An 18002-nucleotide genomic window follows, 5' to 3' on the forward strand; every position below is an offset into this window, starting at 1 on the left:
TGGAGTAAGAATAACCCGAGACAGGAACTCAAGGCTGATCTACCTTTCCCAGGATGCATATTTTACCAGAATACTGAAGAAATTCGGCTTAGAGGATTGCCGACCGGTCAAGACCCCGATGGAGCGAAATTCACTCTCGACACTGCAACCAAGAGACAATGGCGACTCGGCTTCTCCAGAAGAACGAGAAGACTATAGCTCGAAAAACCGGCTCGTTGATGTATGGAATGACCCAAACCAGACCCGATTTAGCTTTTCTTCTCTCGGTACTCTCGAGATACATGTCGAATCCATCACCAGCACATTCACGACTGATCAAAAGAAGTCTTCGCTATCTACAGCAGACAAGAGACCACGGCCTAGTGCTTGGGGGCGTCAAGAAAGATCCTGAATCCGCTTGGAGCATCACAGCTTGGGCCGACTCAGATTGGAAAGGCGACACCGTTACGGGAAGATCGACGTTCGGGTGGCTCGTTCAACTTGAAGGGTCTACAGTCTCATGGAGGGCCAAACGGCACGAAACAGTAGCACTATCGACCACTGAGGCTGAATATACAGCACTCTCCCAGTGTGCCAGAGAATTGGCCTGGGTTAGGAACCTCTTTTCTGAACTGCTCCTTCCGCTACATATGCCCATCCTACTGAACGGCGACAACCAGGGTTCCCTAAAGCTATGCAGAAACCCTGAGCTCCACCAAAGGACAAAGCACATTCCGTTAACCGAGCACCATATCCGAGAAGAAGTTGAAGCCGGGAACATTGATGTGCAATACGTTAGCACACACGAGCAGGTAGCAGACGGACTCACTAAACCGTTGAATGCAGTCAGTCATGGCCACTTTCTAGAAGCCATTCGAGTCAGTGCATGTCCGATCGAGGAAGCAGGTCGTATTATTTGGAGTACTGAAGTCCACGATGACTCTGTACCCTGAAGACAAGGTGGATGGGGGCGTGTTGGAAAATCCGGGGATCCCCCTTCCTTTCAGGGTTTAGACTGTCAGACTGAAAGTCCTAGATTTAGAGTTCAAAGTCCTAGATGAAATCATCTAGAGATATAAACCCGAGAAGAACTCTCATATCAATAATGAACAATCAAGTTTTATAAAATACATTTTCACCCAGCACTACTGCGCAATATAAACATTAAAAAGTAAACGTCACCATCATCGTCACTACCAGCCTCACCGCCACCAGAGGCAAGCCCAGGTTCGGGGCCGCATAAGAAACGCAAAGTAGGTAGCTCGCGACGAATGGATTGACGTCACCACTCAATTATCAACAGATGACGAGGAACTGCAACGAAAAAGCACACTAAATTCAGTGACTGAGCAAGCCGATAAAATTAACTCACAGCTGACAAAAAACGAAAGATTGTGTGACAATACTATATGTATCGTCAGTGAAGTCTTCAAGCTTGGCCTCCCGTCATCAAAGACCCCGATACAGATTCTGGATCCCGTGCGGTTTGACGTCGATGGAGAAAAGATCCCGTCCAAACTAAAGAACATCCCGAAGCCGGGCGATGAGATATATATCCCCTTACATCACAAGAGTTCCAGCCACTGGACGCTCTGCGTTTTGGTATCCGAATCTGACTATGAAGCTGATTCCGGATCCAAGTCTGTTCGCTTAGACTTCTACGACTTTTTGGAAGATGCAGCACGTTCGGAGCAAGTAAAGGTCTTTTTCATACGGTGGATCAAAGAGCACTACCCTCATTACACAACTGCGTTCTATAGGAAGGTAGAACTCCAACCTCCTCACTTTTCACTACTCGGCGCGTCTGACCTGAATAGAAATCTGCACAGCAAAAGGATGGCACAAGTTGCGGAATATTCGTTCTAGAGAAAATGAGGCGCTTGATTACATCACAAGACGTGACGCGGACTATAAAGCCGATGGATGCGAGGGAGAATTTCCTGGGCATGATCACTTCACTCGATACAAACTCACCATCGCTTTCGACGGCATTGCCGGCGGTAGAGAGGATCAAAGCACTGCATGGAAAACCCAACAAACCGACGATCATGGCCAGTTCACCTCTTCCCGCCCAGCAACCATCAAGCATCCTACCTTGTCAATATATCATCAACCAGATCAGGACACTGATCGTGTCAGAGGGAACATCCATCACAGATCAGCTGTCTTGTGCCCAAAGAGAGTGCCAGCGGATCGCCGAAGAAGAAAAGCGTGTAGGAAGTGAGCTTGGAGACGCCGAAAAGGAGTTGGACACTGCGATCATCGAAGCGGGCTACTGAGAAAGCGTTCAACAGACCTGCGTATATCGATATCCACCGAAATTCTGGCCCTCATATCGATATCCAGATAAGTGGGAGAAACTATCTGGATATCGATATATCCAGGTAGATATCCATACAGCCACATAGCCACTTTAGCAAGGTTGATATCCAGATAAACCACATATAATTCTTGCAGGCTAGAGGAAAGAACAAGAAAGTACCCTAATCTAGAAAGTCCTCTGCCTCTGTTTCAACGCTAAATTCAACAGTAACGCTGGAAATAACGCCACTGCCACCGTGAGACTTGGGTATAATGATACCCTCGCGCATCCAGTTGCCTACACACTCAACCTTGAAGGTTCTCACAGGTCATGCTCTCTCTATCCCATGATAGCGTACGCCGCGCCGATGAGAAGTGAGACTCAATATCAGATGATTCAGGAGGGATTGAGAGGATATCAATTGCCATGTGGGATAACCGCGGATATGTTTTCCTTTGATCTCGATATAGCCACCATCCGAGTAACGAGAGGAAAGAAAAGCATCAATCCGAGGACGTTTGACTTCCTTTTCATCATCTACAACATCAGAACTGCCCCCAATGAGCGTGCGATCGAGGGAAGAGATAATATCGGCATGGCACCGCCGGGCGTGATGCCATGCGTTGTCCCGCTTCCGATTCGCCCAGGGCTTATCGGCAGGGCAATGGAGACATCGATACATCACCATACCCCTGGATTTGCGCTTACGTGACCCACCGGTGGTGTTCTGGGTGTCTTCATCAGGATACGTCGCGTTGAAGAAGAGGAAAAAGTCCAGAGGCGTCCCAGTAATGGGCTGGTCCGAAATCGAGGGCGTAGAGGTGGCGGTGGTCTGAGATGATGTCATGGTCGATAAATCACCTGGATAAGCTAATTGTGCTAGAAAACCTAGGGCCGTTTGAACGAGTACTGAGATGGTGGTGCTGATGAAATTGAGAGAAACCTTTTCATCATCTAATCAGTTGATAAGATCTTTTTAGCCAATCAGAGAGCGGTATTTAGGTGGATATCAATCTGGATATCCATTTAAGAGGCAGAGAGTTATATCGATATCGATATATATCAGTATCGATATATCCAGATAGCACAGTTGATATCGATATATCATATCCAAATACGCAGGTCTGCTGAGAATCCATGAGCCAGCCGGCGGGCGCCCCGATGATGACAAGCCATTGTTCCTTGAAAGGGTCGAAACATTTGAACCGACAAGGGACACCATATGCTTCGACGTATTTGGCGATTCCATTATGTAGAGAGCGCAACCATTTTCGGAATGTCGCTCTCCCATCCTCGATCCCACTCCCACCCTCGAACTTTAGGGTCAGTTATCGGGCAGTGTGGGGTAAAGCGGCCACGACCCAGACGTACCTCTCTAATGTTGCGGCTTATCGCGCCAGAAGGTCGAGGCTCCACACCAACCCATGACGAGCAGCCCAGGTCCCAAAAGCACAAGTCTACAGCAATGTCGTCGAACCTCGCAAGCCTGGCCGCTTTTCGTAGCAGGGCGGTTCCGTCAACGAAAGCCTCTCTCATGCTGAAGCGTTTGCCGGGATTCCACTTCTTGACTCTCCGCCGCCTTGTTCGTCGCACGGCCGAATGAACAGCCCGTTCCTCCTGTGGTGAGGTAGTATCGAGGCCAGGATGCTCAGGCTGTTGTTTCGTGGCATGCTGCACAGTATTGCAGTGAGTCTGCGCCAGGTCATGAGTGCTCATTGTGTCAAGGCTCGATTGCTCGCAGCTATGAGCAGATCCCAAGATAAAAATTGACTCGAGCACAAATGGAATCGTTTTGTACGTTTTTGGACGACAGGCCCCAGTCGCCTCCAGAAACACTCAATGCCGGCGACTTTTGGATTATTGGACTTGGTGTTCACGTGCAGTTGGTTGGTTACCTAGTTGACATATAGCAAAAGGAGCCCAATTTGGCTGCTCCTCGTCAAAATCTAGCGTGGGCAGCCATGGCCGTCCTAAAATTGCCGATATACCCTGTGGAATCATCGTGTCTAATGGTCAATCCTCGGGATAGTATACATACGTGAGCATTCAGGTCGAAACCGGACGGAGTACCACGCGTTCAAGAACGTCGCCAAATCGCACATATTCGGCCACACAACCTTGTTGTGGAAGCCGAGATTGGCCGCCTCCAGTTTTGGATACTCACCCACGCATACAGCGGACGCTACAGGCCTTATTGTCACAGTGGCAATCAGGAGCATGTCGAACTAACGGCTGAAACTGGACAAACGCCAAAAGCTACCGTTGCCGATTTGGGACGGCATGAGCCTGCTTATGGCCAAATTTATCCGTCAGAGCCGAAGCCCGCACGTCGCTACGAGTCTACAACGCGGACCGATCAACCCTACCTACACGGAGCGCTCGCGCCTCAACGCATCTCCTCAATTGTCTTACGGCACGACCCAGACCTACGCATGGGAACTACATCATAGATATATGGAAAAGACAGTAACAAAAAAAAACTACGAAAAAAAAAACTAAGAAAAAAAAAAACTAAGAAAAAAAACTAAGAAAAAAAAACTAAGAAAAACAAAACTAAGAAAAAAACTATCTCTGACCGGCTTGGGTGGTGGGAGCTTTGCTCTACCGATCTTCACCTGCGGGAGTTTGTATATCTCTGACCGACTCTGCGGGAGTTTGTATTATATCTCTGACCAACTTGGGTGGTGGGAGCTTTGCTCTACCGATCTTCACCTGCGGGAGTTTGTATGTATCTCTGACCGACTCTGCGGGAGTTTGTATGTCTCTGACCGACTCTGCGGGAGTTTGTATATCTCTGACCGACTCTGCGGGAGTTTGTATTATATCTCTGACCAACTTGGGTGGTGGGAGCTTTGCTCTACCGATCTTCACCTGCGGGAATCTCCGATCGACTTAGAGTGTCGGGAGCTCTGCTTCGACCGACTTTCACCTGCGATGAAGTGGAAAAGAAAAAGGAACTAAACAAGATTGCTGATAAGAAAGTGCTTTAAAGAAACAGAAAAAAGTAGTGGCGCTAAATCGAATCCAGTTAGAATGATTACGTGATGAGCACAAAAGCTGTCAAGAATCGGCCGCTTCTACGGATACTCGTCTAGCCGCTTTAGGCTATCCTGGGCCGCATATTCAATCGTGCTGCACTTTTTGGACTTTTCACACAAGATGTCATTTACTATAACGCCACCGATCAAACAATCGCCAGTAACCGGGAACTATCTGGCTTGTCGTCCCATTTTGTCCAGTTCAATCAAAGAAGCCGATTTTGGAGAGAATGGCATGCGGGCGACAGCTCGTCTTTCCCAGTTGTCATGTTTCCTAAGGCCGTGAAGATCATGCCTGGCGGCAACATGTAACGTAACGTAAAGAGCTATTCCACGAAGTCGCACGGCGATTATGAATGCTAAAAGTTTATCCGGAAATGCCATTTACTTGTTATGGAGCTGATTATGGGGGGAGATATCTGCCGCACGTCATGGGATCCCGACATGATCGTAAATCACTTGCTCCTACCCATACTCCACGATAGATCATAACTTAGAAGAGTGCAAGGAGATGTCACAACTCTGGCTAACAGTGCGACTGGCTATTGCTGTCTCGTTGCTACAGTAGGGTGCGGGTTCACCGTCAGTAGCCCTTCATCATAATTTTGTTGAATTGACTCAAAGCAGACTAGCTGCGGCGCTAATCCCAGTGACAGATGACGCTAGTGGGGTCATTGTTCTGTTGTTTACTAACAGCACTCTGATCAGCATCAAGGAATTAAAGCGAGGATGGAAATCACCTCGAGTCGGATGAAGGGATAGTTACTAACGAAAAGATCTATCACATGATTGAAGCTATAATAGGCTGGTCTGAATATTGGTACCCTATCCCGGACCGCCGACAAAGCAAGAGACAATTATGGCTGAGAGATGGTGGGGTACATTCTGGCTCGGGCTATGCATGGGTCGTTCGTCACACTAGTCAGTCCATCTTGGGACACTTTTCATAAAAGCACGATAAAAAAACAGCTGACGGTGAACCCGCACCTCACTGTACTGTCCCTTTCACAAGTCGCAGAGAGACCATTCAACCGGGCAAGTGGCCATCATGATCACGGCCAGATTCGTCCTTCTCCAGACCCAGCGAGCAATCTGGGAAGAACGCATACAGAAGGCTCCCTATTGCCCCCCCCCCCCGCCACCACGAAGTCACAAGGAGGAGAAGGCTCTCGTAGACGTCCAAAATGCCTTCAACAAAGGCGGAAGGCTTGCTCGCTTTAGTACATACCTAGATAAGCGTGTCTTATGGTCAGGGATTCAGGGGGCGCTTCCGTCAACAAAAGCCCCTCTCATGCTGAAGCGTTTGCCGGGATTCCGCTTCTTGGCTCTCCGCGGCCTTCTGCGTCGCACGGCCGGACGAACAGCCCGTTCCTCCTGTGGTGACAGGCCCCAGTCTCCTCCAGAAAAAAAAGAAGAAAAAAAGACGGTGATTTTTGGACTTTTGGAACTTGGTGTTCCCCTACAGTTGGTTACCTAGTTGGTTACCTAGTTGGCATAAAGCAAAAAGGAGCCCAAATTAGCCGTTCTTCGTCAGGATCTAGCGTGGGCAGCCACGGCCGTCCTAAAGTTGCCGATATGCCCTGTAGAATCATCATATCCAATGGTCAATCCTCGGGAAACCCATGATAGAGGTGGGTCCAATGTTTGCTAGAGCCAACACCTCTTTCGAATCCCTGGTTGTGAATTCGATTTCACGATGCCGTTGTCAATCTTGTTGTTCAGCGTCCTATTTCTGCCTTCCGTTCTTCCGTAAATTGCTTGCCCCCACCTAGTGTCGACCGCTCAGCGCTGAGGTTACATCGGTAATGGCGATCGACTTATCATGTATTGAACCCATATCACGTGATACAGGAACGGCCCAAACGGACTTTTGATCGCCGATCTAGTGGCCAGGTAGCCGGGCCTTGAGCTCTTGTCAACAAGCAAAACCAAGCGGCCCAGCTGCCGAACTAAGAATGGCCTTGGCGAAGAGCTACCGAGGCTGTCGCTGGTTCTATGCTAGGCCTGTCAACGGTCGCTGGTGGCATACCGGCTTATCTTGGCCGGTAGGGGTAGAGTGGCACAGTATGTAGCCTGTTATAATTGGACAGGTGCTGGGGTGTCGCATGCAAACAGGGGATATTTCAAGATTACGCACCGGAATGGCAGTACCTTCAAGGGGGCAGGATTTGGACAAAACACAACATGAATGAATACACCAATGTGCATCAATGGACCGAATACAGGCAGGGTCTGACAGTTATGGGCTTCAGGAAACGGGTCACAATTTGGACGATGCAAGGCAAGGAACAGCATGAGCATGGGCTTGGGGAGACGAGGACGAAAAAGTAGGCAAGGTATGTAAGCATGGATTAGAGACTAGTGTCCTTTCGGCTAAACTAAGCCGCTGGCGTACAGTATTGGCATGGTGTCAAGACACTCACAGGTGTAGGTGGGTAGGTCTTAAGGCAAAGTCGACTCGAACGCGAGTGGAATTAAATCGTACGGTTTTGGACGAAAGGCCTTAACTGCCTCTAGGATATGCTCCGTCGATGGCGATTTTTTGACTTTTCGAACTTGGGGTTCATGTGTAGTTGGTTGATGTATGGGTAAGGCGAGCCTAATTTGGCCGTTTCTTGTTAAAATTTTAAGTGGGTGCTCAGAGTCTCAAAATCGCCGATCCGTCCTACAGAACCGACCGCATGCATATGTGCACGCTTGGGCCGAAACCGGACGGAGTGTCACCCATTCAGGAACCCAGGCTAATTTGTCCATACCCCAGTCCTGTGAAAGCTGAGATTGGCCGCTTTTCGTTTTGGATATTTGCCTACCTATACTACTACAGACGATACGGGCAATCAAGAGTTCATCCCACGGCAGAGGCTTGGTTAGGGACTAAAACCGCCGCCGCCAATCAGGGACACTAGAAGATAACTTGCCGTCAAATTTGTCCGCCTAGGACCACGGTGCCGGTAGTTTCTACGAGGCGGACTGATCGAGCCTACACGAGATGCTTACCAGTCCAAAGAGTCCTATAACGGACATACGACATGACCTACTGGTAAAAAAAGACAGGAAAGAAAAAAAGAAAAAAAAAGAAAACAGAAGAAAAAAAAAGAAGAAAAAAAGAAGAAAAAAGAAGAAAAAAAAGAGAAAAAAAAGAAAAGAAAAAGAAATTTGCAGGAGCGTATATCTCTAACTGTCTTACAACGGCAGGAGGCTTTGCACTCTGACTTATGTTCGCAGGAGCTTTGTGTAACGTCCTGGAGGAAAGGAACAGAAGATGGGAAGAAAAAAAAGAATTTAAATGAGTACAGCCGGCGTAAAAATAGACTAGATCAAATTGAGTTAGAATTGATTATGTGATGCCCATGAGAAATCGTCAAATTTTGGCCTTTCAATGGGACTGTTCTGATTACGCAATCGACTCATTGACCCATCTTTTCTAGATGCCACCATTCCGAAAGCAATCTTGATAGCCAAACACTGATGGTGGATTATCGTCCGAAAGGGTATCTTTGTATGTTGCCCCACCCTTTGCAATAATGAAGGTAAATATCAAGTCGAGGTCTCGTCGCCGATTTCGTCCGTTCATATCCGCTGCACAATAATGCCAACAGGATTTGCGTCTCATGGCTTGACTGCAGGGTAACCTACAACCTCAAGAGGAAGCCCCTTTCAATGTAGCTATGTAAGGATCTTTCACGAGGATGCACTGCGGCGTTCATTACAGAGAGCATACTTAGAAAGGCCGCTACGTATGACTTTAGTTATGCCGGTTGCCTATCTTGAGCGAAAGAGGCCGAGAAAGCCGGGCAGTCTTCTGATCAACTGATTCCCACCCTTACCCCTTAATAAATCATCGACTATCAAGCGTGTCAGATATTCGGAAACAGTGTGAGTGACCGGGCTGTCTACCCTCGCATACCCTACAACTATGAAAGCTATCCACTCCGCAACAAGACGTGTTCAGGTACGATCTCTTGAGGTAACAGACGAAGATGTATGCGGCACGCGTTACCTACGAGACAGATGCCTCCCAAAACGGGCTTTGTGGATCATTCTGTCTAATGTCCCTCTCCATTGTCCTGCATAAATTCACTGGTGGTAGTCGGGCTGTGCTCGTGCACTTTAGCTTTATAACTTCTACCACAACCTTGGTGTGACCATGATTCCTGGACGGCTCACATCGGCTCATCCACCATCTCAGTATGTAATGTTGATGTGACGAAGAATTCTGTTAATCTTTAATTTTCCTTCTAATCTCGTTCCCGACAGCATAGACATTGCCGATATATCTACGATGGCATTGCTACATGCCATGGTCCAAGCTTCGCGAACTAGCCGGGCCGCTCCGATGATGTAACATGGCCAATCTTGGAGAAAGAAAGCCATGTCGCAAAGGCCTGACTGTGACTGTAACGGACCGTATAAATGGAATTTTCTGATCGATCCAGAGCGATATGACGAGGATAATGGAGAGGGTGCGATGCAGAAAGTGGTCACCGGGATTCGTGAAGAGAGACGGCGGACGGGTTAGAACCATGGCCCGTTATAGGGTCTTTGGTGTAGAGCAGAACGCCGACGTAGCAACCACGGACGAATCGATATTATGAGCACAGGTAACGTCAAGTACTCAATCAACAGTGAGTGTACTGGATCACACGATGCACTAGATGTCGAGATGTTTTTCAATATTACTCCTTAGTTGGTAGACTACGAACATTAGATTTCTGCCGTGAAACTTTGTGTCTGTTCATCCTTTCTTGTTTTCAAACTTCTTGACGGCCTCTTCCTCTCTCTCTCTGTCGTTGCTGTGACTCGTATGAGTATCAACGGGTGGTTGTACAGTTCTCAGAGCAGCTGGACCCTCCGGGTCATTTGCAGTTCGTCGCCGCCGGTTCACAAGCTGGATGAATGCAGGCATGAACGATTGGTCAACCATGGCATCGAGGCCCCCACTGGCGTGGTCTGGCGAAAAGAATACTAGGCAAACCCCGAGGTCGGTTCGGAATGGATGTCTCTGAAACATGACACGAGCAGAGCGGCGGTTGACATCGAGTCTGATGTCCTTCAATTGCAATTTCATCCCTTTCCTGCTGGAGGAGACAGTCGTCTCATTGCTATGTTGGTGTATATCACCGGATCTGGTACAAGGTGTCGTCAATGAGCTTACGCTGTCCGAGTTTTCCTTTCCAGCAAAGGATGGCGTTTGTCTTGTTGAAACTCGGGGAGTCTTCTTTTCCTGCTTTATATCCTGCTCATCGTAATCACCCGCTTGTCGCTTTCTCTTGAGCTAAGTCACTATCAGCGGGATAAGTCTTGGATTGTCATAAGAAGGGAGAGAAAAGTGATAAAAGGTATGAGAAAGAAAAGAAAAAATGAAAAAGAAAAACCCCAAAACCAGTTTGAAAGAAATCAGCACGAAAGAGAAGTAACGACACAGGTAGAGTTCATTGGTATGAAATACCAATATAAAAGATGCTGAGTTGTGAAAGAAGGAAAAAGGCAGACGATTACGTAACCATCTACATGACGGCTGGCACTATGTGATGACTTACCGAGCTGTCGCCCTCAGTCACGGATGGGCCTATCGATGGAGTCGTCTTTCGACGAACTCTACCATTCCTTGCGCTGTAGGTCCGGGAACGTGTGGTAAGCCCAGCTGTAACTGGTGGTGCGTTCATATCATCAGGAGCTTGCAGGCTCGCGCCATCGACGTAGTCTTCTGTTGTCGACATAGCTCCTTGTGGTGGAGGAAGTACCGCAGAAACGAGACTCTGGACAGTAGGGAGGCCTAGGATGGCGATCAAATCTGTAACAATTCTCCTCCCTACCGACCCGGCTACTTCGTCCTGTAGTTCTTGCTTTTTGGCTCGGGTAATCTCGTGCTCCGTCTCAAGTTCCTTTATTTGCTGGCCGTCGGAGAGGAGGGATCGCAAAAGAAGGGCAACGCCGTCGTTATCAGTTTCATTGCCATTGCGCTGCAGAGTATTGAGATAGTACTCTTCGATTCTTTTCTTTGACACATCGCTTATACGAGCCCGCTCCTGGCGAAAGGTGTCGTCTGGGTCTTTGATACTTTGAAGATGCTGGTTCCAATCGACGACAGCGCTGCGCAATCGAGTGGTTATACTAGGGTTGTGACAAGCCATACCGTGGGGGAGGGGGGGATGCTTTGGGTAGTAGAGCAACCAGTATGATTTCAGTCTCCTGGTCTATGGTGGTCTCGAAGATGCGATTGAGTTCTGGAGATCTTTCCCTCAGAGATAAGTTTTCATATCGTTTGGAACACACGCTGCGCCTTCCATGCTTAGGTATTAGGTCCGTTCAAATTGAATATGGATTCAAATAGAGGCTAAACGTGTCACTAACTATTTTGCCACGTGAGAGGCTCATACGCGTTCTTAGACACCAATGTGCACCCCCAAAGAATTGATTCATATGCCGGAAAGTTCGGTCAGAGTCTAGTCGCTAATTGCTCTCTGTGTGCTTCTTTGATGTGAAAACATCCCCCACTACATATCCAGACTGGTGGTAGGTACTACGTCAGGGCACGTTTCGGGCTAGGGGGGCCCATTTCCAGGATACCTAACGAACAAGCGACCGAATACGGGCTGTTGCAACACTCAGACCCGGCCAAATCAAGTTGTCATCGAGATGGTCTCTTGTTACAACAAAGAGCGACCACAAGGCCAAAAACGGATGTTGACTTGCTGCTTTTAGCCTTACCTGGGTATATAAGGGCCAAAGGAAAACTGATCAAGTTACAAAAAGGAAAAAAGAAGCGCGAGCCAAAAGATTGTCAAGATGAAAGGAAGTAGAGACTCAATGGGTAATCAAGAAGACTCATATGCAAAAAAGAAGGGTAGGAGTGACGCACCTATCCCTTTCGTACATCTTCCGGGGAATGAAATTGGGACCGGCTCCGCAGGCTTTGCCACCAGCATGCATACTCAACACAAAAACAAGAGAAACATTGAAGAAATGAGTGGACAGCCTGAGCCTGATTCCGGCCGACCAGCCAAGCGCATGGATCATGGTCATGGTGATGGTGTCATGCCGGCCACCAGCGATGATCATATGATGCCGGACGAAGAGGTAGAGCATACTCCACCTAAAAAGAAGAGATACATCGAGGAGATGAGTGGACAGCCTGAGCTTGATTCCGGCCGACCAGCCAAGCGTATGGATTATGGTGATGGTGTCATGCCGGCCACCAGCGATGATCATATGATGCCGAACGAAGAGGTAGAGTATACTCAACACAAAAACAAGAGAAACATTGAAGAAATGAGTGGACAGTCTGTGCTTGATTCTGGCCGACCGACCAAGCGCATGTATCATGGTGATGGTGTCATGCCGGCCACCAGCGATGATCATATGATGCCGAACGAAGAGGTAGAGTATACTCAACACAAAAACAAGAGAAACATTGAAGAAATGAGTGGACAGTCTGTGCTTGATTCTGGCCGACCGACCAAGCGCATGTATCATGGCTATAATGGCATGCAGGCTATTAGTGATGATTATATGATGCGAGACGAAGCACAACCGAAACAAGGCTTGGATGGGGAGATATCCGGGTATGCGGAACGAGTTAGAAACTATGAACTCCTTTTAGAGTCTAATATTGACGAAAAAGTTTTCAACGGATTCCAGGAAGCCTTTAGAAGAGGTAGCACGACTTTGGCGAAAGTCATTCATGACTCTCCACAACGCATTCGATTATGGGTTTTGGGGATGATGGATACGGAATTCAGAAGAACTATCATTGATCTCATGTCAGACATGGAAACGAAAATTGGAGACTATGATCCTGTAGGTGCTCTCCCAAATATCATGACAGACTCGTTGGCCCGTGAACCCTTCGGCAAATTGAAGACTTGTGTTGTATGTGAAGGCGGATTTTGTAGCGCGAACAAGGAAAGTCCTGTGGATGTGGAGGAAGTTGTATGGAAAGATTGCAGGATTCATTTAATGCATCTCGAGTGTTTTCGTAAAAAGGTCTCAAAGGGCGAGGTGCCTGTCAAAGGCTTTTGCGAATGCGTTAACTTTTCCTAGAGTAAATAAATACCCTTCAACTTGAACAAGAGTTAGTAAAAATGAAAGCACTACGTGAAACAAAATGAGTATCCTAACGTATACTCGATGGCCTGGAAGGCTCGGCGCCGCATCTTTGCAACGCACATAGCTCGCCACGGACAATGTTCCGTCTACATACCTAGTTATTTTGTGTTTAGTACGAGCCGTGTACATTACTGTTTATCTAGGAAGAGGATGCTAGATGTATGCAACAAAATTATATAATGTGATCTCGTAGGTAGGTACTTCTTACGCAGCCCCAACCAACAACGCACCCCAGTCAACCTGTTCGAGCAATGCAAAGTTTTCTTAAATCATTAACACCGGAGTGAGTTCCCTGGTCCTGTACCTAATGTTTTCAGCTTTCGACTGAATCTGTAGAATATTACCTAGAATGCTTGGACAGCGCAGCTGGTTGCTTGCAGTCAGATCAATGGTACATCTCTTGTCTACGTTATGCTTGCAAATGGGGCCACTTATGCTAGGTATACAATTGATAGCTCTTCAGTAGTGACTAACGGACGACTCTCAAAGACTGCAGAAAGCTCATAAGCACATTCAGGATAGCGAGTGCAAGCACCACAAGGCAAGAGAACTTATTACGTCCAACCATATGAATATCATTGATCAAATGAACATCACAGTGCCAACATTCAGACGACGAATTAGGTCAGATAATGGAGAGATCAAACATACTTTCTATTGCCACCAGATCTATGACTGCCGCAACACTCTCCTTTACCCAGTCGATAGAATATGTAAGTACCAAATCCCTTCTAAGCCCAACCGAATGCTGACAGGGTGCACAAGCTCGAAGAGTAGGAAGTGGATGCACTATGATTGTCTCTTTGAGGACGCTGTTCATCAGGCCCTTGAGCGTCTGGGAACAGAAGATCCGCACCGAAACGAAGGATCACCTGTCGATGAACAATAACCTAAAGGCTTCGCGTTCCGTTTTTCACCTCTTGATGAGAGCTGGGTTCAGCCAACAGCCAAAGGCTCTCATGAAGAGATCCAAGGCGCTCTATCAGTAGCCCTGACAAGTGAAACTTTTACTTCAAACATTAGAAAGCTGACGCGCCCGTCAATGGCTCAGCTGGCTATTCACAGCTCGCTTGGAAGTTCCACCAAGACTTGCCATAGGAAGGACATGTTAAGATGTAGGCGGTATGAAGAGCTTGTTAAAATTTACTTGCTCATGGCAGGCGACTCTATTAGATGGAAGATCTATGACTTATACGAAAATGTTGCAGAGGGAAAGAAATGCTGAAGCGAAAGTGTTTCTTCTTTGCTTTGTGGCGTCGATCTTGAATAAATGGGTAGCCAATAATCTTCTCGGCTCAAAATGATCATTAGCACCTGCATCTGTTAGCACCATGTTAAAGTCATATATACCTACAAGGCCATCATCCTTAATAATTATCACGATAATTATTCCTTTCATTCCTCAAGATGAGATTCGGCACTACACGTGCGACTCTGATGTTGCTGGCTCCTATCCATGCATTAGCCAAGAGTAACAAGCTCGACTCCGTCAGTTTCCAGGCCGACATCAAGACAGACAAGTGATTACCTGCTCCAAGCCACTACGTATGGACAGAACAGCTCACAATAATTAGCCTCTTGTTGAACCTCGAAGCTCTCAACGATATCTCCTTCGATAGCGGCGGTAACAGAGCCTTCGGCCTCCCCGGTTACAACGCATCCGCCGATTATATCTACAAGCGCGTCTCTGAAGTGAAAAACGCCGAAGTCCGGAGACAATACTTCACTGTGATCTCCGCCTCCGTAAATTTTATTGATCTCAGAGTTGATGATAAGCCCATCCATATCTCCGGCTTGACCTACTCGCCATCTACAAGCGGCGAGGGCATCACTGCCGAAATCGCCCTAGGACCTGAAGGCGCTGCAGGTTGCGATGCTTCTTCGTATGACGATCTTGATGTCAAGGGCAAGATCGTGCTCGTGCAACGCTTCAGTTGTCCCAATAGTGACACTCTTGCTGGAAGAGTCATGGCTGGTGCTGCAGCGGGTGCCTCTGCAGTGATTTTTTATCACGATCTGTCGACGAATGTGACTGGGGGCTCGCTTAGTGCGTCTAACCCTGAGAAGTACGTTCCTGCGGGATTAATTGACCTTGAGGACGGAATGAAAGCTGAAGGAGAGGATTGAGGCGGGGCAGAAAGGCGTATTTTCAGCAGACGCAGACCATTCAGGAGAGGATCACGCAGAACGTTATCGCTGAGACTACGAGTGGCGATCCTCACAATGTCAGTATGGTTATTCAACCCTCTCACCTACAATAAACCATGGTTAATGATTTGGTACCAAAATGGACTAAGCGTGGCGCATGCCATATGCACAACCAGAGCCGAAATGAACCCCGCCAGGTATCAACCACAACAGAATCGAGGAATTTGGGCGTCCAGGCTTCGAAGACCCGTATTATAATCAACTTACAACCACTTACTTCTCATAAGAGCCAGATCGAACTATCCGCATCATTTTTTCCGGCCGTGCATACGCTTTAAATTCACTTGGGATCACCGATACCCATCTAAATGCTGTTACTGAGAAGGAAGGGCAGGGATCATCCCATCATCGGCAGGCAGTACGCAGGGCATGCGCCACGTTTAGTCCATTTTGGGGCACTCTCAATAAAACTACAATAATAAGTTACTGACGCTGGACTCGCACCACCCTGTAGCTCGGCGCTCATCTTGACAGCGTCCAAGCTGGTCCTGGTATAAACGATAATGGTGCATTCCTCCCCCCCTCACTACTGTATATCTATCCCTACATTCACAGGCTCCGGCTCCTCCCTCATCCTAGAGCTCTTTATCGCCCTCTCAAACTACAAGACCGAAAATAGGATCCGCTTCGCTTGGTGGGGCGCCGAAGAAAAAGGTCTTCTCGGCAGCACATCCTACACGTCTAACCTGGCCATTACGGACGTCAATGACCTCCTCGTGTATCTTAACTTCGACATGGTTGGCAATGGCTACTTCGGCGTCGCTGACACGGACGGTAGTTCTTACGGATCTAAGGCGCCCAACGGCTCTGAGGCAACGGAGAAGATATTTGCAGATTACTTTACGAGCCAGGGGATTGAGACCACGCCTGTTGCGTTGACGAACGGAAGTGATTATGCTTCTTTCTGGCAGAATTTGAATAAGCCATTTGGGTTTTTGCACACTGTGATTTATGAACAATTGCCTCTCTTGCTACTTGTTGCTGATATGTTCCTTTAGGGCACTGGCGTTGAGCAAGATCCTTGCTACCATCAAGCTTGTGACACTATCGACAATGTCAACTCCAAGACACTCACTATCAATGCTAAGGTGAGTCCAACTGTCAAACGCAACCTCACACAGGCTGCTCAAAATCATCAGGCTGCCGCACACATCCTTGCCACTCTCGATGAGCGAGGTTCCAAATTGATCCCTAAGACCAAGGTCACCGACACAACCCTTCACAGCCTTCAGCAGCGAAGTGTTGGAACTCATCTCGGGTAGATTTATGTACCTAAGGCGATAAGTCCATGTCGTTTAGGCTGTAGTCAGCATGAGGTCTAGATGTGAAAATATGATTTGACTTGGTGCGGCAGGTCGTAGACATCGCAGGATACGTAGATGCCGACAAAAAAGAGATCGATGACGACGGTGTTTCCATCGAGTCTTGGTTGCAAAATCAGACGTCAAGATAGCAACTAGCTGGGGCAGCTTCAGCTTCATGCAGTGAACAAGTGGATCCATCATTAATCGTTTATCAAGTACTGTATATATCAGCCAGTGGCAATTCTATTTCCGTCAATTCTTATGGTTACGGTCCCGGCCGAAATTAGAGGCCGCTTACTTAGTTTATTGATTGTAAGATAAGCTTTCGCGCACGAACCACAGCAGCGGCTCATGTGGCTTTTACAGTGCGTAAACCCAGAAATGTCGGGAATATGTCGAAGCATGTACTGTGGTCTCCACGAAGGCCGATTATGGACTCATATAGGCAGATGTCATCATCCTCCACGACCAGAATAGACCTTAGTGAGAGGAAGATATTAACCTTCGTTGTCGATTGCTTATCCATAATAATCTCACAGAGAGCAAGGTCTTGCGCTCCGATTTGGGCTTTCTCTAAACATGATTTTGGGCCGAAAATCTAGGACTCATTCTGGACGCGTCTATACGTAATAAGATGATCTGTACCATTTAGGAGCCATAATTGGTTCGTTTTGATGACAGAGCTACGGATCGGTCCGTTCGCGAAAGCTTATCTTACACTCAATGCACTAGACAAGCGGCCTCTAATTCCGGCAGGGACTGTACCATATCGAGAACTTACCGGGATTACGGCATCTCATGTCGCCTAACGGCTGAAGAGGGCAATGTACTAGACTGTGGGTTTGCTCTTATTTCCTGTCCCTCTATCCGTCCAAGAACGATTACAGTTGCTTATAATGGCTTTTTTGTCTTCAAATCCCCTAAAAAAGCGCTAAATCGACAATCCCTGTAGGGGTGAATAAAAGGCTCGCGACGTGCTGAAAACATCCTATTGTCCTTAACCCTGACTAGTCGTGTAACACAGTAACATATACCAAATTCAACATCAAGCAGCCGCCTCTG

The 18002-nt window shown here is 47.7% G+C and overlaps 7 protein-coding genes across 7 annotated transcripts; 4 read left to right on the forward strand and 3 right to left on the reverse strand.

The window, feature by feature from the left end:
- Positions 1–2462: 2462 nt before the first annotated feature.
- On the reverse strand, positions 2463–3128 carry FPOAC1_003919 (uncharacterized protein; the record flags this gene model as incomplete). Its single annotated transcript, XM_044848474.1, has 2 exons — positions 2463–2591; positions 2640–3128. The coding sequence occupies 2 exons, from the start codon at positions 3126–3128 to the stop codon at positions 2463–2465; spliced, it is 618 nt and encodes a 205-aa protein (XP_044714390.1).
- Positions 3129–3529: 401 nt separating this feature from the next.
- Positions 3530–3997, reverse strand: FPOAC1_003920 (uncharacterized protein; the record flags this gene model as incomplete). Its single annotated transcript, XM_044848475.1, has 1 exon — positions 3530–3997. The coding sequence occupies one exon, from the start codon at positions 3995–3997 to the stop codon at positions 3530–3532; it is 468 nt and encodes a 155-aa protein (XP_044714391.1).
- Positions 3998–4062: 65 nt separating this feature from the next.
- FPOAC1_003921 (uncharacterized protein) lies at positions 4063–4731 on the forward strand (the record flags this gene model as incomplete). Its single annotated transcript, XM_044848476.1, has 3 exons — positions 4063–4167; positions 4192–4283; positions 4332–4731. The coding sequence occupies 3 exons, from the start codon at positions 4063–4065 to the stop codon at positions 4729–4731; spliced, it is 597 nt and encodes a 198-aa protein (XP_044714392.1).
- A 5323-nt stretch (positions 4732–10054) lies between these two features.
- FPOAC1_003922 (uncharacterized protein) lies at positions 10055–11453 on the reverse strand (the record flags this gene model as incomplete). The annotated part of the gene is made up of 2 exons (XM_044848477.1): positions 10055–10594; positions 10860–11453. 2 exons carry the CDS (start codon positions 11451–11453, stop codon positions 10055–10057), a joined length of 1134 nt encoding a protein of 377 aa, XP_044714393.1.
- A 655-nt stretch (positions 11454–12108) lies between these two features.
- Positions 12109–14417, forward strand: FPOAC1_003923 (uncharacterized protein; the record flags this gene model as incomplete). The annotated part of the gene is made up of 3 exons (XM_044848478.1): positions 12109–13191; positions 13925–14141; positions 14194–14417. The coding sequence occupies 3 exons, from the start codon at positions 12109–12111 to the stop codon at positions 14415–14417; spliced, it is 1524 nt and encodes a 507-aa protein (XP_044714394.1).
- Positions 14418–14835: 418 nt separating this feature from the next.
- FPOAC1_003924 (uncharacterized protein) lies at positions 14836–15555 on the forward strand (the record flags this gene model as incomplete). Its single annotated transcript, XM_044848479.1, has 2 exons — positions 14836–14948; positions 15003–15555. The coding sequence occupies 2 exons, from the start codon at positions 14836–14838 to the stop codon at positions 15553–15555; spliced, it is 666 nt and encodes a 221-aa protein (XP_044714395.1).
- Positions 15556–16139: 584 nt separating this feature from the next.
- On the forward strand, positions 16140–16898 carry FPOAC1_003925 (uncharacterized protein; the record flags this gene model as incomplete). Its single annotated transcript, XM_044848480.1, has 2 exons — positions 16140–16580; positions 16635–16898. The coding sequence occupies 2 exons, from the start codon at positions 16140–16142 to the stop codon at positions 16896–16898; spliced, it is 705 nt and encodes a 234-aa protein (XP_044714396.1).
- Positions 16899–18002: the final 1104 nt, after the last annotated feature.

This window comes from Fusarium poae, chromosome 1 (assembly GCF_019609905.1).
Source record: "Fusarium poae strain DAOMC 252244 chromosome 1, whole genome shotgun sequence".
In the NCBI taxonomy this organism is placed as follows: domain Eukaryota; kingdom Fungi; phylum Ascomycota; class Sordariomycetes; order Hypocreales; family Nectriaceae; genus Fusarium; species Fusarium poae.